The sequence below is a fragment of the Asterias rubens genome, chromosome 16 (genome assembly GCF_902459465.1).
Source record: "Asterias rubens chromosome 16, eAstRub1.3, whole genome shotgun sequence".
NCBI lineage: Eukaryota > Metazoa > Echinodermata > Asteroidea > Forcipulatida > Asteriidae > Asterias > Asterias rubens.
In genome coordinates, this window is record NC_047077.1 from 4,340,920 (window position 1) to 4,363,717 (window position 22,798).

The 22,798-nt window shown below is 38.4% G+C and overlaps 2 protein-coding genes and 1 long non-coding RNA gene across 7 annotated transcripts in view; 2 read left to right on the top strand and 1 right to left on the bottom strand.

Moving 5' to 3' along the window:
- LOC117300925 overlaps positions 1 to 7,182 on the bottom strand; it is a 28,611-nt gene extending 21,429 nt beyond the window's left edge. For all 3 annotated transcript variants that reach the window (XR_004520241.1, XR_004520242.1, XR_004520240.1), the window contains exon 1: positions 7,041 to 7,182. This is a non-coding gene — a long non-coding RNA (uncharacterized LOC117300925). The remainder of the gene's footprint in view (positions 1 to 7,040) is intronic.
- Positions 7,183 to 9,296: 2,114 nt separating this feature from the next.
- On the top strand, positions 9,297 to 12,638 carry LOC117301197 (carbohydrate sulfotransferase 11-like). 2 transcript variants are annotated; one of them, XM_033785104.1, is made up of 4 exons: positions 9,297 to 9,572; positions 10,170 to 10,299; positions 11,019 to 11,104; positions 11,523 to 12,638. In XM_033785104.1, the coding sequence occupies exons 2-4, from the start codon at positions 10,194 to 10,196 to the stop codon at positions 12,438 to 12,440; spliced, it is 1,110 nt and encodes a 369-aa protein (XP_033640995.1). In that variant the 5' UTR covers positions 9,297 to 9,572; positions 10,170 to 10,193; the 3' UTR covers positions 12,441 to 12,638. The 2 variants fall into 2 exon arrangements, with proteins under 2 accessions (XP_033640995.1, XP_033640994.1); XM_033785103.1 differs by lacking the exon at positions 9,297 to 9,572 and adding an exon at positions 9,601 to 9,664.
- A 2,607-nt stretch (positions 12,639 to 15,245) lies between these two features.
- On the top strand, positions 15,246 to 20,481 carry LOC117300583 (carbohydrate sulfotransferase 11-like). 2 transcript variants are annotated; one of them, XM_033784244.1, is made up of 5 exons: positions 15,246 to 15,464; positions 17,189 to 17,335; positions 18,102 to 18,493; positions 18,850 to 19,044; positions 19,623 to 20,481. In XM_033784244.1, the coding sequence occupies exons 2-5, from the start codon at positions 17,206 to 17,208 to the stop codon at positions 20,292 to 20,294; spliced, it is 1,389 nt and encodes a 462-aa protein (XP_033640135.1). In that variant the 5' UTR covers positions 15,246 to 15,464; positions 17,189 to 17,205; the 3' UTR covers positions 20,295 to 20,481. The 2 variants fall into 2 exon arrangements, with proteins under 2 accessions (XP_033640135.1, XP_033640136.1); XM_033784245.1 differs by having other exon boundaries at positions 17,193 to 17,335.
- Positions 20,482 to 22,798: the final 2,317 nt, after the last annotated feature.

Here is a 22,798-nt window from a genome sequence, read left to right on the forward strand (position 1 = left end):
ATAAACCTAGGACGGGGAATAAACCTGGGGAGTAAACCTAAGACGGGAAATAAACCTAGGACGGGGAATAAACCTGGGGAGTAAACCTAAGACGGGAAATAAACCTAGGACGGGGAAATAAACATGAGATGGGGATAAACCTGGGACAGGGAATAAACCTGGGAAGGAAACAGAGAAAAAAAATGACAGAGAAATAATTATTACAGGACCAAGAAAACAAACAGGAAGCGGAAATAAACCTGGGACGGAAAATATGTTAAGGGACAGAGAAAAAAACGGGGGAAACAACCCAGGACGGTGAAATATTACTATTTTTAAAATTGCACAGCAAATTCATCCGAATTGCATCGCAGAATGTGATAGAGGCGAATTTCACATCTGATGCAAGGAAAGAAAATTAAGATATTGAATTGTGACAGGGAACTCCTGTTCTGTCAATATGGAAATGTGGAAATAGGGAAATGTAATACATTCGTTTTGTAACAAAGATATGATACACACTTCAAAACCCTTTTTGTGTAGCCCCTATAGCAGCTGTATGGCACCGTCTTCAATTGGGTGTTATTTTTCAATCAGAAATCAACGATTGTCTTCACGGGTCAGTGATCCTTGAAGAGCCCTCAAAACTCCTCGCTTCCCAGGAGCTTTTCGGGGGGGGGGGGGGGGGAAACTTGCCTTCGTTGAAACTTGATAAAACTTGACCTCGCTCGTCTCCCTCGAATATTTTTGGGGTACTGCCTCGAAATCACCACTGTAAGTAGTGACACAACTGGTCTTTGACGATTATCAGTAGTGTCCAGTGTCTTTAAATCAAATTTATAGTTCTCCTCAAAGCCACTTGACCCGGACCAACCAACTTAGGAAATTGTTTTCCTTCATGTTTCAACTGACATATCACACATGGCCCTCTACAAATCATGGATATTTTTATCCCATAATTATTAGGCTGACCAACTTAGATAATGTTATACCTAACATGGCCCTCTATAAATCATGGATGTTACTATCCCATACTTGGCTGACCAACATGGATAAAGTCAATTCACATGGCCCTTTAGATACAAATCATATATATTATTATGCCATACTTGGCTGACCAACTTGGATAAAGTTATCTCACATGGCCCTCTAAAAATCATGGATATTATTATCCCATACTTGGCTGACCAACTTGGATAAAGTTATCTCACATGGCCCTCTACAAATCATGGATATTATTATCCCATACTTGGCTGACCAACATGGATACAGTCAATTCACATGGCCCTTTAGATACAAATCATATATATTATTATCCCATACTTGGCTGACTAACTTGAATAATGTTATCTCACATTGTCCTCTACAAATCATCAATAATATTATCACTCACTTGGCTGACCAACTTGTATAATGTTATCCCATTTTATGGTCCTCTACAAAAAATGGATATAGAATTATCGCACACTTGGCTGACCAACTTCAATCATAGATACTCTGTTCCCATACTTGCAGGCCTCAACCTTTAGCTTCAGAGGGGCAAGGCCACTTGGCCTCAAACGCTCTAAAAAAGAAAGGGGCACCAAGGCCAACTGGAAGGGCACCAAGGCCATTTTCAAACCTTTATTTGTTGATGATTATGTTAATATACTTTCCACTGATTTCAAGATGGTGGTCAACTTTCCAACCTATATTTATTTCATTGTCGCTGTTTACATGCTGTGCAACTGAAATTGAATAAAAGTTTTAAAATGTTTGTTTCTGAATTATTTACAGTTTTTTTGCAGCACTCGAATTGCAAACTATTACCCCAGTAATTAACTTACCCCATGTTACCCCCTCCCCTTATTCATCGCCTTAATTAAACTCCCTTCTGCTCATCTGAAAACAAATAATTGCTCCAGAACAAAGAATTTTTGAAAAAACCATACTGAACAAAATATTAAGAAAATTAATTCCCTGCGTGCTAACCTGAAGAAAAAAAGATCAATTAGTCTCTGGCTCACCACTACAGACAAACGAGCCCCACCCACCCCACGCCAACAACCCACCAACAACCTGGAGGCTCAGCTAAATCCGTTGATTTGGAAAAATATATATATGAAAATTTGATTATGAAAATTAAAAACGAACCCCCAACCCCTTAGCAATTGGCCTAGCATTTAGCTAAACTTGTAAGTTGTATTGTGCATGCCGGCGTTTATGCCACGCTAGACTGCGCTAAATAAATACTATAAAAACGTAAACAAACGCACCTAATTAAAAAATGCTTCCAAAGTTGGCACTTTCCTGCCACTCTAGCCCTTTCACCTTCCTGCTTATTTTTGCATCTTTTGTGGGATGGCATGCTGATTAATCAATAATGAACTTGATGGAGTGTGATAATTTCCAAAATTAGGGCTCTGCCGTTACCTCCATCAATCCGATTTTGACGCTTTACAATTCCACGCTTGTTTTGTGTACACAAACATGTGTTTGGCAATGAAAAACAAAGTCGCCCCAACCGCTACAAATACAGATCTTAATAGACAAAATCAGTGCGAAAATGCGTAATTTAGTGTAGGGACTTGTAGCGAGTTTATACATTGGAGTAGTTTGGTGCTGCGTTTTTAGCAGTAAACAGCTCAACTACGTTTGATATGGTTACCATGCCACGTTCTTGACACATTTTTTATTGCACAGAAGCAGCATTGTGAAAACTAGTGTGCGGGATCGAACGTTCCGAATTTTACCTCCATATAAATTATATGGATCACAATGTTAACATTAAATAACATTTTCGAATAAATAATGTTATGGAATCAATAGAAAGGGCACAACGGCCAAGTGGCCGTAAGGTACGTGATTTTTAAAAGGGCTTCACGGCAATTCGCTGGGGCATCGCGGCACTGGCCGCTGGTGGCCGCTGTAGAGGTCGAGGCCTGTACTTGGCTGACCAACTTGGATAATGTTATCTCACATGGTCCTCTACAAATCATGGATATTATTATGCCATACTTGGCTGACCAACTTGGATAAAGTTATCTCACATGGCCCTCTACAAATCATGGATATTATTATCCGCTACTTGGCTGACCAACTTGGATAATGTTATCTTACATGGCTCTCTACTAATCATATATATTATTATCCCATACTTGGCTGACCAACTTGGATAAAGTTATCTCACATGGCCCTCTACAAATCATGTATATTTCATATCACATACTTGGCTGACCAACTTGGATAATGTTATCTTACATGGCTCTCTACTAATCATATATATTATTATCACATACTTGGCTGACCAACTTGGATAAAGTTATCTCACATGGCCCTCTACTAATCATAGATATTATTATCACATACATGGCTGACCAACTTGAATTATGTTATCTCACATGGCCCTCTACAAATCATGGATATTATTATCCCATACTTGGCTGACCAACTTGGATAAAGTTATCTCACATGGCCCTCTACAAATCATGGATATTATTATCCCATACTTGGCTGACCAACTTGGATAAAGTTATCTCACATGGCCCTCTACAAATCATGGATATTATTATCCCATACTTGGCTGACCAACTTGGATAAAGTTATCTCACATGGCCCTCTACTAATCATATATATTATTATCACATACTTGGCTGACCAACTTGGATAAAGTTATCTCACATGGCCCTCTACTAATCATAGATATTATTATCACATACATGGCTGACCAACTTGAATTATGTTATCTCACATGGCCCTCTACAAATCATGGATATTATTATCCCATACTTGGCTGACCAACTTGGATAAAGTTATCTCACATGGCCCTCTACTAATCATAGATATTATTATCACATACTTGGCTGACCAACATGGATAATGTTATCTTACATGGCTCTCTACTAATCATATATATTATTATCCCATACTTGGCTGACCAACTTGGATAAAGTTATCTCACATGGCCCTCTACAAATCATGTATATTTCATATCACATACTTGGCTGACCAACTTGGATAATGTTATCTTACATGGCTCTCTACTAATCATATATATTATTATCACATACTTGGCTGACCAACTTGGATAAAGTTATCTCACATGGCCCTCTACTAATCATAGATATTATTATCACATACATGGCTGACCAACTTGGATAAAGTTATCTCACATGGCCCTCTACAAATCATGGATATTATTATCCCATACTTGGCTGACCAACTTGGATAAAGTTATCTCACATGGCCCTCTACTAATCATAGATATTATTATCACATACATGGCTGACCAACTTGAATTATGTTATCTCACATGGCCCTCTACAAATCATGGATATTATTATCCCATACTTGGCTGACCAACTTGGATAATGTTATCTCACATGGCCCTCTACAAATCATGGATATTATTATCCCATACTTGGCTGACCAACTTGGATAAAGTTATCTCACATGGCCCTCTACAAATCATGGATATTATTATCCCATACTTGGCTGACCAACTTGGATAAAGTTATCTCACATGGCCCTCTACAAATCATGGATATTATTATCCCATACTTGGCTGACCAACTTGGATAAAGTTATCTCACATGGCCCTCTACTAATCATATATATTATTATCCCATACTTGGCTGACCAACTTGGATAAAGTTATCTCACATGGCCCTCTACAAATCATGGATATAATTATCACATACTTGGCTGACCAACTTGGATAATGTTATCTTACATGGCTCTCTATTAATCATATATATTATTATCACATACTTGGCTGACCAACTTGGATAAAGTTATCTCACATGGCCCTCTACAAATCATGGATATTATTATCACATACTTGGCTGACCAACTTGGATAATGTTATCTTACATGGCTCTCTACTAATCATATATATTATTATCACATACTTGGCTGACCAACTTGGATAATGTTATCTTACATGGCTCTCTACTAATCATATATATTATTATCACATACTTGGCTGACCAACTTGGATAAAGTTATCTCACATGGCCCTCTACAAATCATGGATATTATTATCACATACTTGGCTGACCAACTTGGATAATGTTATCTTACATGGCTCTCTACTAATCATATATATTATTATCACATACTTGGCTGACCAACTTGGATAAAGTTATCTCACATGGCCCTCTACTAATCATAGATATTATTATCACATACATGGCTGACCAACTTGAATTATGTTATCTCACATGGCCCTCTACAAATCATGGATATTATTATCCCATACTTGGCTGACCAACTTGGATAAAGTTATGTCACATGGCCCTCTACAAATCATGGATATTATTATCACATACTTGGCTGACCAACTTGGATAATGTTATCTTACATGGCTCTCTACTAATCATATATATTATTATCACATACTTGGCTGACCAACTTGGATAAAGTTATCTCACATGGCCCTCTACTAATCATAGATATTATTATCACATACATGGCTGACCAACTTGGATAAAGTTATCTCACATGGCCCCCTACTAATCATAGATATTATTATCCCATACTTGGCTGACCAACTTTTGGTATGACACTACTCAAGACTTGCAAAGGTCGTTGGTTTAAATCCACCTGAGTACTATGACTGTGAATTTTGTCCACATAACTCAGGAAAGTACTGAGGTTAAAGTGCTAACACACTTGGTGTAAGGGTAAAACCAAAATTAATATTCAGCTTAATTAAAACACTAGATGCTTTGTAAATGACAAAAACTAATGCTCAAAGCCAAATTTCCTTGGATTCAACTAGATTGCTTCAAAGGGTGCGGTATCCTGACAATGTTTAGTTTTGTATTTAATTTTGTTGTACTACCTAGTAGTTATCAAACTATACAGCAGATAGAGTAAGTCAGGGCTTTTGCACTTTTAACACTGGACCACAGGTCCAAGGGCAGTAGTTTCAATTTCGGGCTTGTAAACTCATGACTGGACAAGTCCAGCTGTCTTGTGTTTTCAAATGCATAATAAAACCTCACTATAAAGGCCTAATAAATATCTTGAACAAACACAATTATGTTCAAATGTTGACTTTGACTTCTGATAAAATACCTTTCAATTATATTTAGTCATAAAGTCTAAAATGATAAAGTAATGTAAAATTGTGTCAGGAAGTTTTCTGCAGTCGATTTCACGCAACGCTAGGATTAATCAAGGATTAACAAGTTAGGACGAGTAACCAGTCCTAACTTAGGATTGGTTCAATGCATCCTACGCCTTTGGATACAGAATTTAAATCGTCCGAAGTCCTAAGATTTAGTTAATTCTAAGTTAGGAAGAGTTTGGTGAAATCGACGGCTGGTCTTGTAAAAGCAATTCAGGTCCAGTAAACATTTTGAGCAACAAGCCCTGTGGAATTTTCTCTCAAATTCGAGCCCTGTACTACTAGAAGTACAACTACTATTCTAATGAAAACACGGTCATAAAATAATGCACACAACACTAAGCATGGGCCGGTAGTGCGACTAGTGTCGTAGTCGCGAATTTTAACTGATTAGTCGAGTCAAGATTACAATTTTTCATCTACTTAATCATGCCGTCACGACCACTACAAAAACAGTAGCAACTACTAAAAAATGGTCGCGACTACTTCAAAAATAGTCGCAACTACCTGTGCAGTGAACCAATTGTGTCACCCACGACTATTCACAACAACATAATTTAGTTACAAAACACAATCAGACATCTGTGACACAATTCTTCAATCCTTTAAAAGTTTAAGTATAAACTTGAATTTTACAATAAAAAATTATAATATTATAATATAATTGACAATTAAATCTTAGTTGCGACTAGTGCAGTGGTGACTAATTGAGGTGCGACTAGTCGAGTAGTAAATTTCACTAGTCGCCCAGGCCTACACAACACAATCTTCTCTCCTTACACAGCTTGGTGTATTTATAGAACTACAGTCTCGAAACATTGCACTGCCGACACAAGGCAATGACACTTGACAATGCAACAGAGATCGACATAATAACTCGTGCAGACTGCAGCAGGTAATGACTTTCCAACAAGACTTGCAAAATAATAATTGAAAGAAAGGTACTCACATAAATGTTGCTCCATGCTCTCACTGATCTGTTCGGGTGTGGAGATATGGCGCTACCCACAGATATCGTGTTACGGTGACTAAACTCCTACTTTCGTATGGAAAACAATGTTGAAAAAACGCAAAGTTATATCCACTCCAAGTGTCACTGCCTCACAGTCGCGTCTAGTGTTTTGATTCTTATATGTTGACGCAAGGGGGCGCTACCACGCTGCAAGAACTGCAATGAGTGGAAAAGTAGCCTGAACATCTGACGTCACACTTAGAGGCTCGTGTGCGGATAAAGAAGGGGGCCCAGTCTAGAGTGGTGGAGAAGACAGGCGGCCAATGCTCTACAAAAGACTACAATATACAGCACAACCCTTTCGCCATCAATCCTACCCATTATTTGCCCCCATAATAATTGATTGAAATGGTTTTTTTTAAACGTTGAATGAAAATAGCTCGAAGGCTGATAAATAATGAATAAACATAATGATAAAAACTGTAAAAAGTACATAGAATAATTAAGCCACTATATTAAAAAAAAGCAATAGATAAGAGAGAATAGAGAAAACGGGTATGATGCCCTCCAACAACATATCATACCACTCTTGTAAACTCCTGACTATCACTACGCCGAAGTTCATTCTTCCCAGAACTGTCAAACTTTGTCCCCCATAATTAAGGGAAACTAACACAGGCTGGAGGAGGAGGATTCAAAAGAGGGCGCTATTGGAGGAAGTTTGTACACAGTTAATTGTAATAATGGGGACAGAATCTCCGGAGGGGGGGGGGGGGCAGAATCTCCTTCCACGGCACCGCCCCAACGTTGGAGACCTTCAGGGGAGGAGGTGCATCAAGCCTATAAACAGAAGCCAATGTGTTCTCCAAGTTTTGTTAATGGTCATGGCACTTTTGTGTCCGATCCACAATCAAGCACCCTTGCTTTAAAGGCAGTGGACACTATTGGTAATACTCAAAATAATTAGTAGCATAAAACCTTTCTTGGTGACGAGTAATGGGAGAGGTTGATGGTATAAAACATTGTGAGAAACAGCTCCCTCTGAAGTGCCATAGTTTTCGAGAAAGAAGTAATTTTCCACGAGTTTGATTTCAAGACCTAAAGAACTTGAGGTCTCGAAATCAACCATCTAAACGCACAGAACTTCGTGTGAAAAGGGTGTTTTTCTTTCATTATTATCTCGCAAGTTCGATGACCGATTGAGCTCAAATTTTCACAGGTTTGTTATTTTATGCATATGTTGAGATACACCAACTGTGAAGGCTAGTCTTTGACAATTACCAATAGTGTCCACTGCCTTTAAGGATCCTGCCCAGTTAGCAACGTGAACGTAGTGTAAACGTAAGTTCGTAAACGAAGTGTCAATTTTGTTTAGTCTATGGTGGGTACTCAAGATAATTGTTAGCAACTTTCTTGGTAACGAGACATGGAGAGCTGTTGATAGTTTAACACATTTTGAGAAACGGCTCCCTTTGAAGTAACGCAGTTTTTGAGAAAGAGGTAATTTAAAAGATTCATCAGGCCCTTTTTAGGTATTGCAGCTTCTAATGACCAACTGAGTCCAAATTTCACAGATTTGTTATTTTATGCATGTTGGAATCACCAAGTGAGAATACTGGTCTAGACTGCCCTTGGGCTCAGTCGAATAGAACTGCAGTGTTGCATGATAGTTCGACACACCCAACAAACAAGTGTTTAATAATATGTGACCTTCATTGTGATTTGTTTTGGAGGTTGGGGTCACCACATGTACAAATCCCATTGGATTTTTTGACAGAGCCAAAGAATAATAATAAATAGAAGAAGAAGAAAACAATACAAATGTTGACGAAAATATTTGCTGCTCCGACTACTAATGTCAGAACAGCTAATAAATAAGGTAATTAGTGAATTCATTAATAAATTAATGAATAAATTAATTAATTAATGAATAAATTAATAAATATAACATACAAATAAATAGTGAAACAGTTAAATAGGAATTAATACTCGCCAAACTCATAATTCGGCACACTTGAGTAACTCCTGTTGTATTGTTTCAAAATATCAATAGACGATCAGAGTAGAAAAGACCGCAAAATTCTCACAATAATATTTAGTTTAGAGATCTGAGGAGTGACCACAAACAACATATTTTTCTGATTGGCCATGTACTCGGACAAAAGGGACAGTCAACACACAAGTCAACGTGCACGAACTGTTATAGTGCGATGTGTGCATCCAAGCATTACATACACAAAGGTACACATTCTGCAGGTATTCATGTTGTATCACATAGGGCATGATGTTACTATGTTCCGTATAGCTATTCTAGTATTTACATGAAAGTTAAAACATCATAATGCGACACGTGTGGACAAATTTAAGCTAAGAATCAAAAACTTCCTCCAAGACGAAATTATAGAGCAAGATAAAACCACAGAGGAGGCTAGAAATGATTTGCATACTATGCCATAACGCGAACCGTTTCATCGTGTGGTGGCAACAATAGTCTCAGTATTTTAAAGCCAGTGATGCGTGAATGAACAGGTAAGTTTTCTTATACGGAACGTTCCGTCCCAACGTAGTTTGAGCGTTAACATTTGGACGGTCCAGAGATCTGTCATCAAGAAAAGAATATGGTAAGGAAAAAACACACAATTTAAACTACACTAGGACTGATTTGTGGTTCTACGTGCAGATGAAGGAGAAACGAGGAACAATCGATGGTCATCCCGAAGTTGCAAGAGAACAATGAACGAAAAAACACCATAAAGTTGCACATGGTACATCCATGGTCGCACAGTGTGCTTTCAGTCAGGTGCCAAGCAAAAGGCTTCAGGCCTGACGTATGTTATTATTTGCATTAGAAGTTGCCTCGTTCTCGAAAAACTACTTTTTGTATGTTCAGCGAGCTGTCGTCCCGATAGTGGAGATTGTATGCAGTTCTGAACAAATACAGATACAGAGGGAGCCGTTTCTCTTCATTGCTCGTTACCAAGAAGTACGTTTTTATGTTAAACCATGGAGGAATGGTTAAACGTTATTTTGATTAATTTCAAAATTATCCAGTGCCTTTCATAACTAACCTACCACGGTATTATAACCATGTCCTCCATATTCATGTCCTCCATATTTATTACTTAGACTGGGACCACCGGGTGCTGTAACATGAGGTTCCGAAGACAGTGTTTCGGTATGGCTAAGACGGTTTCCATAGCCCTTGTAGCCGGCATCGTGGTTTGGCTTGTCCTTGCCAACAACTGGCCAACAAAAGGTGAGTAAACGACAGTAAAGACACTGGACACTACTGTCAAAGACCAGTGTATCTCAACATAGGCCTATGATAAAATAACATAACAACCTGTGAAAATTTGAGCTCAATTGTTGCGAGATAATAATAAAAGAAAACAAACCCTTGTCACACGAAGTTTTTTGCTTTCAGATGCTTGATTTCAACCTCAAAATCAAATTCTGAGGTCGAAATCAAATTCGTGGAAAATTACTTCTTTCTCGAAAACTATGTTTTTTTCAGAGGTAGCCGTTTCTCACAATGTTTTATACTATCAATAGCTCCCCATTAATCGTTACCAAGTAAGGTTTTATGGCAATAATTATTTTAAGTAATTACCAATAGTGTCCACTGCCTTTAAAGGAACATTAAAAAATTGGTTTTTGCTAACAGTTGCTGTTAGTGCAAGCACTTGATGTTATACAAAAACCATAAACTGACAAACCTGTAGAAGTTTGAGATCGATCACCCATCTTAGTCACAGGAAAATAGTGAAAAACCGATTTACATTAATTTGCATGATCCTTATAGCATTACAATGTGGACAACGTATACTGACACTTCTCAGATGTAACATTTTTTGGGGTGGATTTTACCGTAAACCACATTTCCTTGCTATTTATTTTTTGCAGTGTAGGCCCTACACTTAAATATTGCTTTAAATATAATTTTATTTCGTTGTTTCATCCGTTTTAATTGATTAGAGCCAGATGAATCGCCGAAGTTTCCAAATCCACCGAGAGGGGTGAAGAACAAACCGAGTCCAGTACACGTGTCCGCCGAAATACAGGTGAGGGACATTACAGAATTGGTTTTTGCTAATAAAGCAGTGGCTGACAGTGTCGCACTAATGTAATCCACCATTTACATAAACTGACAAGCCTGTAGAAGTTTCAGATCGATCGGCCGAGAAAATAGTGGAAAACGATAACACATTTTGCATAACATCGATTTATAATAATATTATAATACGTATACATTCACAGTGAGATAGGGATTCATGTCATGCCCAAACTTATCTATAAAAGATATCAAAACCCCAACACCATCTGTGATTTTCACTTTTCCCACCTAAAAAACTTGACGACTATGAAGCTCAAACTTCTACAGGTAAATACATTATTCACAGTGAGTATGATGGGGATTCATGTCATGACCAAAAACGTGATATACAAACAACCTTTAACCCACGACTTGTATGTTCTCAGGAGGAGGTAAAACCTGTAGAGCAGCCCAAGACCAACTCCTCGCTGATGGATTTTACCCAAGCCCAGGAGGCTGTGCAATCCAAGAGGAAAGCCATCTTACGGGAAACCTGTAAACGCAACGGGATGACTTCCCAGGCAGGTCCTCCTATGTTCACGAAGAGACACATCTACGTCGTGGACAAGTATAGAGTCATGTATTGCTTCGTGCCTAAAGTAGGATGTAGCAACTGGAAGCGGATCATGATGGTACTCGACGGTGAGACAGATACGGTAGAAGGCCTTACTTCTGATGAGGTGCATACAAAGGCCCACCTGAGATTCTTCAACTCGTACACTCCCGGACAACAGGAGCATCGACTGAAAAACTATCGCAAGTTCTTCTTCGTCCGAGAGCCACTGAAGCGTGCACTGTCCGTGTACCGCAACAAATTTGAGGACTTGGCCACCTACCGCGGCAACCTGCACTTCCACACCTTCGGGAAGCAGATCATTAAGAAGTTCAGGAATGGGCCTTCTCAGGCTGAGTTAAAGACTGGCGAGAATGCAACCTGGACGGAGTTTGTCGACTACCTGACACATCCAACGGAACGAAAGGAGGTCGAAACAGACATCCACTTCAGCGATCATTGGAGGCAGATGAATCAAATCTGCTCTCCGTGCAGCATCGACTATGACGTCATCGGTAACCTAGAAACTGTTAATGCCGACGCCAAGTACGTTCTGAACATGCTAAAAGCACCAAGTAATGCACAGTACCTGTCCTCAGCGGGCAGCCGCCCGACAAACAGCTCAGACAAAGGCACGTTCGATAAATACTTCTCCAAACTCAACAAGAAACAGCTGACGCAACTCTGGGAACTTTACAAACTGGACTACGAACTATTTGGTTATACAAAACCAGAAATAATTCCTACATAGCTATGACAACTCTTTTTTCCTTTAAAGTTCAAAACCTTTAGAACATGAGATAGCCCGAGTTTCAAATTAATACCTCAAAGTTTTGGGTTTTTTTTTCAGTGCGCTCAAGTATGTGTATTCTGTTGTTAAAAAACATTAACTATTTTTTGCAAAAAGTGGGACTATATAATCAAGATCTACACAACCGATTTGTTTTACTTTTTCAGTTATAGACTCCTTGGCATTGCGGATTAGTCTTTGGTAGCTGTGAGCCCATGTTGACCTTTACTTACGGGTCAACCGGGAAGTGTGACCTTACATGTATATCAAGAGCTACTAAACGTTTTTGAAACTTTTTTTTCAGTTATAGATTCCTTGGGCAATGAAGCACATAATCCAAGCAAAACAACACGGAACAGCTTCGTGTTTGTTCACAAACACTTAATGTCTAGTTATTATCAGTTTCCCCAAAAGACTAAATTTTATTTCGTTCTACATGTATATGTTTTGATGTTGATGAAAAAGACAAACAAAAGCAAAGGTCATCGTTTATAAATGTACTATTTTAGACATTTGCATGTGCAAGTCGTTTAGTATAATAACTGGCAATTGGAACAGGTAATTTATTAAGTCTCACTTAATGGCGTACTTTCTTATTTAAATAGCTGTTAGTTTATATTAAAATGTCTTTCAAAAAGTCGTTCGGTATAATAACTGGATCGCATGGCAATTTAGTTAGTATCATATGATGATGTTACGTTCTCGTTAAAAAAAGGTGACACAATAAATCTAAATTACTGTTTATTTATGTTAAAACTTATATTAAAAAGTACAATTATTTTGCAGCATAAAATTACCACTATTTTCGGTGACAGAGATAGAGCCTCAACCTAATTTGAATTTGTTTATTTGTTTGGAAATTTTGGGGTCAACTTCCTTTTGTGAAACATTATTTCAACCAAAAAGAGAAGAGTGGTAATTGTCGTGCATAAATTGTTTTAGAAGAGTGTAACATCTTAGTATTTTCGTATTATTATTTGTTCGTACATCAAAGTTCATCATTATATGAAAGATATGTTCATTGTAGATTCAATAAAGCGAAAAAAAAATTTTTTAAAATACCTTTTGAAGAATATGCTTTATTAAAAGTGGTCATGTGTCAGGTCGCATTTGAATTTAATACTGAGAGAAAATACATGTAATAAAAAAAACAATGATATTATTGCGTTACAGGGAAGGCTCCCGAACTCCCGAAAAGCACTACTCAGCGGAGATACAGATGCTTAACCAATCCCATACTAATAATGTTTATAAACATGATTACTCTAAATTATTAATTTCAGATTTTGTTAGCACAACTATGGAATCCTCTGGGAAAATATTTCTGTCTACTCTAAACTACAACCCCAGATTTGGTAATTGTCAAATACCAGTATTCTCAGTTGGTGTATCCCAACAAATGCATACAGTAACAAATATCTGAAAATGTGGACTCATGGTCGTCGAAGTTGCAAGAGATTTATGAAAGTAAAAACACCATTGTTTCATTACTTTGTGTGCTTTCAGATGCATAACAAAAGACTTCAGCTGAAATATTTTATTATTTGAGTGAGAAAACAACCTCTTTCTCAAAAACCACGTTCCTTCAGAGGGAGCCGTTTCTCACAATGTTTTATTCTACCAACAGCTCTTCATTGCTCGTTACCTAATAAGTTTTTATGCCAACAATTATTTTGAGTAATTTGCAATAGTGCCTTTAAAGGCAGTGGACACTATTGGTAATTACTCAAAATAAGCATAAAACCTTTCTTGGTGACGAGTAATAAGGAGAGGTTGATGGGTTGATGGTATAAACATTGCGAGAAACGGCTCCCTCTGAAGTGCCATAGATTTCAGGAAAGAATTAATTTTCCACGAATTTGATTTCGAGACCTCAGATTTAAAACTTGAGGTCTCGAAATCAACCATCTAAACGCACACAACTTCGTGTGACAAGGGTGTTTTTTTCTTTCATCATTTTCTCGCAACTTCGATGACCGATTGAGCTCAAATTTTCACAGGTTTGTTATTTTATGCATTCATTGAGATACACCGACTGTGAAGGCTAGTGTTTGACAATTACCAAAAGTGTCCACTGCCTTTAACGCTTCAATAGGAAATGTGGACACGAGAACAAGACCTTACTGTCAGTAATGTTTCCCAGGTTCTGTAATTCCAATTACGGATTCGTCTTCATAATCGCTCCAGTGGTCGGCGATATCTCAAAGAAGACGACCCCATTTTGAAATGAAATTTGTATGTGTGAGTCTTATTGAATACATCTACATTTTATGCAGGACTAAAACAATCAAATATTTCCAAAACTGAAGGTTTGTACTTTGCCTTTCTTCAGTCCAAATGTAGACAATTTTGGGCCATGTGTGTAAAGGGAAAACATGATTGACTAGCTTTCCAAATAATGCTCTCTAAAGATCTCAACCTGGCAAGTAGGTATCCATGGTGTTACCGCAAATCAAATATATAGTAATACCTCACCATGCACAGACTCAAATCCTAAATAGAAATGTCTAGTGTTTATAAAATTACAAATACTGTTCAGGTTTATTTCAAACCTTTATTATTGAAAGTAACAAATAAGATAATAATTGGGGCGTCAAAGGCTCAGAAATATATTTCGACAAACATATGTTAATATCCTCATGGCCCAGTCCTTTGCCAGCACTAAGCAACTTGTGCTCATTACCATAACAAAACATACATATCTGACCCACCTATTTGCATTTCTACTTATTGTGTATACTTATAGTGTATTGACTGTATGGAAGATTAGCATACAGGTAGAACCCCTCATTGAACACCACGCAACAAAGGTACACCGACCGCCGACCGTCAAATGATCACGAAGTGACGCGGGGATTTCGATCGATTGTACGGCGGACATTGATGATCCGAACACGGTCACAGGGTGTAATACATTTCAAAGTCAAAGTGGAAGATCGACTGGACTATGATGAAGATTGTGGACATATGTTGACATTCAAATAGGTAGGTTTTTAGTGGGCTTTTTCACTTAATTTTCTTGACAAAAACACCCGAAGTAATTCCGTGGATTTAGATAAAGCGTGAAGTATATAAATACGGAGGGCTAGGGGTAACCCAATTGTACCCTCCGTCCCAAAACGTACAACGTTGGCACCGGCACCCGATCTATCAAAACTTTGGCTGAATAAATCCCATTCATGGCCAACGGCCGTTGCCTGCAGTGACAACAGTGGTTATAACCATGGAGGTAGAAACCGTGGTTATTGCTCCATGTTATAACACAGGATTTCTACCTCCATTATACCTCCATGGTAAACACAGTTTTTTTTCCAGCGATCATGCCTACTATAGCCTATGAACAAGTCGTTACTTTGAACAATATTTTCCAATCTCCATAACAGGACAGAACACGAGTATAAAAACAATCACGATAAAGCTTTCAACCCAATGATCCAAGTTTGTATATTTAACTTCGTAAACACTCATCCGACAGAAAAATTAACCTTATATCTCAATATTTAAAAAAAAAATGGTAACGCTTTGACAAGTATTATCAATGTAGATGTAGATGTAGATGAAACACATTGAAACATCGACCCAAATGATGGCAATAAAAAAAAAACATGCGGCTTTGGACTTGGACTAACCATGAAGGTAGAAGATGGAATAGCAGACAAACAATTACCAAGACAGCGAATGAAGCAAATACCAAAGACTAAACACAACATCAAACGATCTTTAAGTTGGATCGCAGCTTGGCACCGTGTTTTCAGCTGAGGTCTCAAAATCAAGTGATCTCGAATTCAAGATTCTGAAAGTACACAACTTGTGCGAAAATGGCTGGGGGTTTTCCCTCCATTATTCTCTCGCAACTTCGGCGACCAATTGAGTTCACTTATTATCAGTACAAATTTAATTTAAAACGACGTCGTAAATTGTCTACATTATACCGCCACGTGTACAAAGCACCGAAAATAAAAACATCACGTGTCTGGTAAAACATCTCCGCAAGATGATGGTGCGTCACGTTGAATTAGTTCGTCCCTAAAAGCACCCGTTATAGTAGCATACAACCATGTATGTAAGAGTAAGTTCAACTTAAAATTACTGTCTTTAAAAAAATAACATGATGTGAAAAACTATCAGCTGAAAAAATGTTATATTATTTCACTTTCCAAAACAAATTTACTTCAGTGAAAACATAATTTTTAACAACGTTCTCGATAATGTTGCAAGAACTATATAATATGCTTATACATTGAGCAAATTAATTATAAGAATATGTGACCAAACGCACACAGATTTTGGGGAAACAGTTTAAGTCAGAGAATAGACTCTAAAGTGTAGATTCGTGATTACAATGTACTCGACTTCGGCTCGTACAGTCTATCCACGAATCTACACTTTCTCATCCATTCTCCTTAGAATGTCACTTTCTACTCTCAGGCAGTGGGTGCTGTTTTGCGGTGGACGGGCAGCAGCACGACATTCCACAAATCACAAGATAACGCCAGAAAGTTTAATTCTCATATTATTATTTATTTCCATATTGCTGTCTATCTCTATATTCTCCATACATGTATTTCCACTTCACTGCTTCTGTTACACTAAGTCTCCTGTTCATGTTGGTTGTGTTAAAATTCAGCCATTGAGAAAGACTCTGCTAGGGTTGAAACGTCAGGCCATTAACTATTTTGTTTTTGCATTTTCCCCCATGTATTGTAAAGACAGTCTGGAGTGAGCGATGGCGCTATTGAATGTAATTCCCCGCCGGTGGTTATACCGTTTCTGCAAGGCGTGGTGTATACAGATATTCCTGCTGTCGTGTATTATTTACTTAACCTTGTCATGGGTCGTACAAACTGAATTTGAAGGTACGTGATTGTCTTTAAAAAATTAAAGGAACTGGACAAAATAAACACTATTCGTATACTCAAAATAGTTGTTAGCATCAAAATCTACTTGGTAACGAGCAATGTAGAGCTGCCGTTGATAGCATAAAACATGTTGAAAAACGGCAGAGGTAACAGAGTGAGACAGAGGTAATTTCTCATTCAAACAATGAAAGATTAAAGCTGAAGCCTTGAGTTATGCATCTAAAAACGCACCAAGTAATGCAGCAATGGGTTTTTTCTTTCACAGTTCTCTTGCAAATTCAATGACCAATTCAGCCCGAATTTAAAAAGGGTTGTTATTAAAGACCAGTGTTCTCATTTGGAATATCCAAATGTATGCATAAAACAATAAAATTCTTTGACAATTATTATTTTTGCCCAAAAATGCAAGGAAATAATGAAAGAAAAAACACCACTTTTGCTGAAATGTGTGTGCTTTCAGCAGATGCATGAGAAAGACTCCAGGCCTGAAGACTTTCACAGATTCAAATATTTTGAGTGAGAAATGACCTCTTTCTCAAAAACTAAGTGGCTTCAGGGGGAGCCGTTTCTCACAAGGTTTAACAAGTACGTCACTTCTCGTTTTACCAAGAAGTTTTTATGACAACAATTGTTTTGAGCAAAAGTGTCCCATGCTTTTGACCAACTGAAGATCAGAGCTCTCTTGTGATGTAAACTCAATCACACGTGATTAGTTTTGAACAAAAACTCAGTATGCTTTTTCCATTCCTAAAAATCCCCACAGCTCCAGAAATCAACTTCAATGCGCCCAAGAGCCTCCGAAAACACGAAGACTTTATTTGGGAAGATAGCAACCACCTCATTGTTGCACACAAACCCCCAACCGCAATCAACTCATCGAACGAAAAACCTAAAGAGGAAACCCAAAATAAGTATCAAGAGCAACCGGCCGGCAAACACGAGCAACCGGCCGACAAGCGAGAGCAACCGGCCGGCAAACAAGAGCTACAGGCCGACAAACGAGAGCAACCGGCCGGCAAACAAGAGCTACAGGCCGACAAACGAGAGCAACCGGCCGGCAAACAAGAGCTACAGGCCGACAAACGAGAGCAACCGGCCGGCAAACGAGAGCAACCGGCCGACCAACAAGAACAGCCAGCCCAGGAAAAACCCAAGGTTAGCGAAGACTTTATTTTGGAAGATTTATATCAACTACCTCATTGTTGTCTGAATTGTCAAACTTCATGAGAAATAAACAAAACTAATTTCACGTTTGAAATTCATCACTCATTTAAAAAAAATTTTTTAAATCGATGTCATGCAAAATGTGTATTCGTTTTCTCACGATTTTCTCGTGAACCAGATGGCTGATCGATCTCAAACTTCTAGGATTGTCAGATCATGTATTTGGTAACTATTTGAAGTGCTTACACTGCCAGCAACTGTTTTATTTTAAGCAAAAACCAACTCTGCAACGTTTCAAATTGTTCCTACAAAAACAGTTTATGAATTGAATTTTTGTAATCACGCAGGAAGAGTCTGCCGATGTGGACGGGCCCAAGGACTTCATGACACAGCAGGCTGCCGTGCAACTCGAACGGCACGCACACCTCAAAGAGGCGTGTGCCAGACATCCCGAACTGTCACAAGGGGGCCTGAACAGCTTTACACTCAGGCACCTCTACGCACACGAGAAACATAAAATCCTCTACTGCTTTGTACCAAAGGTAAGAATAAGAAACATCAAGCAACAAAGAGAGAGAATTTGGGGAACTATAGGGCTCTTTGGGAATCCTGGCTTCAGACTCCGTTCTCTGGTCTGAGCAGAATCTGAGGCTGATGAAGCCGGTTTCGTAAAAAAAAAATGGCAGAAAATTGGTACTCAAGTAATCCCCAGTTTTTGCCAACCGAGGTTGGACAATTTCATTGTACACCACTTTCTCTTGGTCTTTGACTTTTTATTATTTTAATAGAATAACCCAATATTGCTCGCGCTTCAAATTTTAATTTTAAGATTGCCTCATGAAAATTGGCAGCAAGTCGGTTGGGAAAGAACTAATATTTTGTTTTCGGGGCCGTGTGCCAAGGTCAAAATAAGCACAATGTAAACGCCAACAGAACTCCTGACAAGAAATGTTCACATGTATATAGGATTAAAACAACGAAGAGTTCCTAAATCAAAGGTATACGTTGCCTTTAATACAGTTTTCTGCCTGAAAAAGATATATCTATTTATAGCATAAAACCATCCAGTTTAAGATACCATGCAACTTCTTATTGGTGTCATTTTTATTTTTATACGTAGGTTGGATGCAGTAACTGGAAGAGGGTACTGATGGTTCTAGATGGTAAAAAACAAAGCACCAAGCAAATCACATCTGACGAGGCCCATTTCAAAAACGGTATGAAACGTCTCAGCGGACTTAGTCCGGCCGAGCAACAGCATCGCCTGAAGACTTACACAAAGTTCATGTACACACGACAGCCATTCCTACGCATCCTTTCAGCCTATAGGAATAAGTTTGCTGATATCAAAGTCTACAGGAACGAGCCGTACTTTCAGGGGATAGCCAAGAGGATTATGAAGAGGTACAGACAAGACGCCACGGCCAGGGAGCTCAAGACCGGTGAGAACATGACGTGGTACGAGTGGACAAGCTACCTCACCAACCCAACTGAGAAGGCAAACTTTGACGACCACTGGCAGGAGATATACAAGATGTGTTCCCCATGTAAAGTCAACTATGACTACCTCGGGAGGTTGGAGACCATAGGAGATGATGCCAAATACATGCTGACCGCGTTAAATCTCCAGGATAAAGTGTCATACCCAGCTAAAGCAAACAGTCACCCTACAAACAGTTCAAAGACATATGAGACATTCTATAATCAGATTACTAAAGCGACAATTGGTAAACTCTGGGAGGTGTATAAATTGGACTTTGAATTATTTGGCTACCCCAAACCAGACTTTTAATGCTTTGATATTATGGTGACGTACCATCAAGATGAACATTGTATGAATACATATTATTACTTTATTTTTGTACGTGCTATTACAGTATTGGGACTTTTTTGTAGTTGAGTTCTTTCATAAAGCCTGTAAGCACACAAATTTGCTTAGCATGGCATTTCTTCCTTGATAATAAACAAGAATACCAACCAAATTTCAATTTGATCCATATTGCTTGTTACTGGCATTCAGCTGTTGTTTGCTTATCCTGAAAATCATGTGAATTTCTTTTAAGAATTCCTGTTTTTATCAAGAAAGAAATTTCATGGCAGGCCAATTTTTGTGCAACAGGCTTTGTGAAATTGGACCCTGGTCTAGAAATAAAAAGACCAAGACCGTAATGTTCTTTAAGGACGGTGACTACTGCTCTTATTCCATCACCCTTATGCTCCGACAACCCTATGTTCTTAACAATTCCTGATGATTTATTTGTTAGATTGTTTAGGTTAGCGTTATGGTTATGGTAAGCATAATGTCTTTTAACAGCAAGTTGTCGTAGCTATTCCAATTAACTCTAACGTAATGAATTACTAAGGAGCGCTTCTTGTGGTCAAACTATGTTTCTCGGAAAAAGGTCTCACAAGTGTGTACTGGTGCATTGTTTTTGTAATAAAGTTGATAGATGCAAGCCTTTTGTTGTAGTGTGAGCTTTTTAGTGTGTGGTCACTTTGACCTGCATTACTTATCAAAACATGTACAATACCCATCAACAGACATAGGGCCAATTTAAACCAAATACTAATAAGCAAACATATTCAGGGCCAAATGTCAAAGAGGTGCTTTTAAAAGCACAAAAAGTAGCTACTAACTACAACAACATTGTGCTTACAAGAACAGGGTTACCAGCCGAAATACCTAAAAAAAAAACCAAGATAATTAGCACCCATACTGACAAGTCAGCTGCAAACATTGGGTGGTGTGGGTTAATTTGTACACCTGGCTAAAGAGAAGCAATTTATGGTTGATGTGTTAACTTGGGAACAGTACACGCCAAGCAATGCAAGCATGACCTCAAAAACAGGATAAGCACCCTCATACTGACAAGTCAGATGCAAACATTGTGTGGGTTCATTTGTACACCTGGCTATACAGAGAAGCAATTTATGGTAGATGTGTCACACTCGGGAGCAGTACACGACAAGCTTGACCTGCAAAAACAGGATAAGCACCAACAAACTGACAAATCGGCTGCAAACATAATGTGCGTTAATTTGAACAAGTGGCTATAGAGAAGCAATTTATGGTAGATGTGTCTAAATGGGGAGCAGTACACAACAAGCATGACCACAAAAAAAACCAGGATTACATGTAGCACCCACACTGACAAGTCAGCTGCAAACATGTGGGTTAATTTGTGCACCCGGCTATAGAGAAACAGTTTATGGTTGATGTTTTTAAATGGGGAGCAATACATGTCAAGCATAGCCTCAAAAAACAGGATTAGCACCCACACTGACAAGTCAGCTGCAAACATTATGTGGGTTAATTTGTGCACCCAACTATAGAGAAACAATTTATGGTTGATGTGTCTAAATGGGGAGCAATACATGCCAAGCATGACCTCCAAAACGGGATTAGCACCCACACTGACAAGTCAGCTGCACAAACATTGTGCAGGTTAATTTGTACACCTGGCTACAGAGAAGCAATTTATGGTTGATGTGTTTAAAGGCAGTGCACACTATTGGTAATTACTCAAAATAATTATCAGCATAAAACCTCACTTGGTAACAAGTAATTGGGAGAGGTTGATGGTATAAAACATTGTAAGAAACAGCTCCCTCTGAAGTGGCATAGTTTTCGAGAAAGAAGTAATTTTCCACGAATTTGATTTTGAGACCTCAAGTTTAGAATTTGATGTCTCTAAATCAAGCATCTAAACGCACACAACTTCGAGTGACAAGGGTGTTTTGTTCTTTCATAGTTATCGCGCAACTCCGACGACCGATCGAGCTCAAATTTTCACAGGGTTGTTATTTTATGCATATGTTGATACAATAAGTGAGAAGACTAGTATTTGACAATTACCAATAGTGTCCACTGTCCTTAATTGGAAAACAGTTCACGCAAAGCACGACCTCCAAATACAGGATTTATTCCCCTTGGAGAAGAGAAGCAATTATAGTCAAGCATCTTTCTCAAAGACACAAGTGTCACAACCAGGAATCGAACCCACACTCTGAAGACTTAACCACCGGAAATTTGATGCTCTAGACCACTCAACCATCACACCCTGACCAATCTGAAAATCCAACTTAAATGTTACATACAATTCTATCAACAAAGCCATTTCTGATGAAAGTAATTTTGAAGGATGATAACTCAATCTTTAAATATCGCAAGCTTTCCGATAGAAAGATTAAAGAACAATCTCGTTGGGGTAATTTCCAAAGATAGTACAACCTTACCTTCAAGACAGGAATGATATAGACTTTGAACTATAAGACTCATTCTACACAAAGAACACT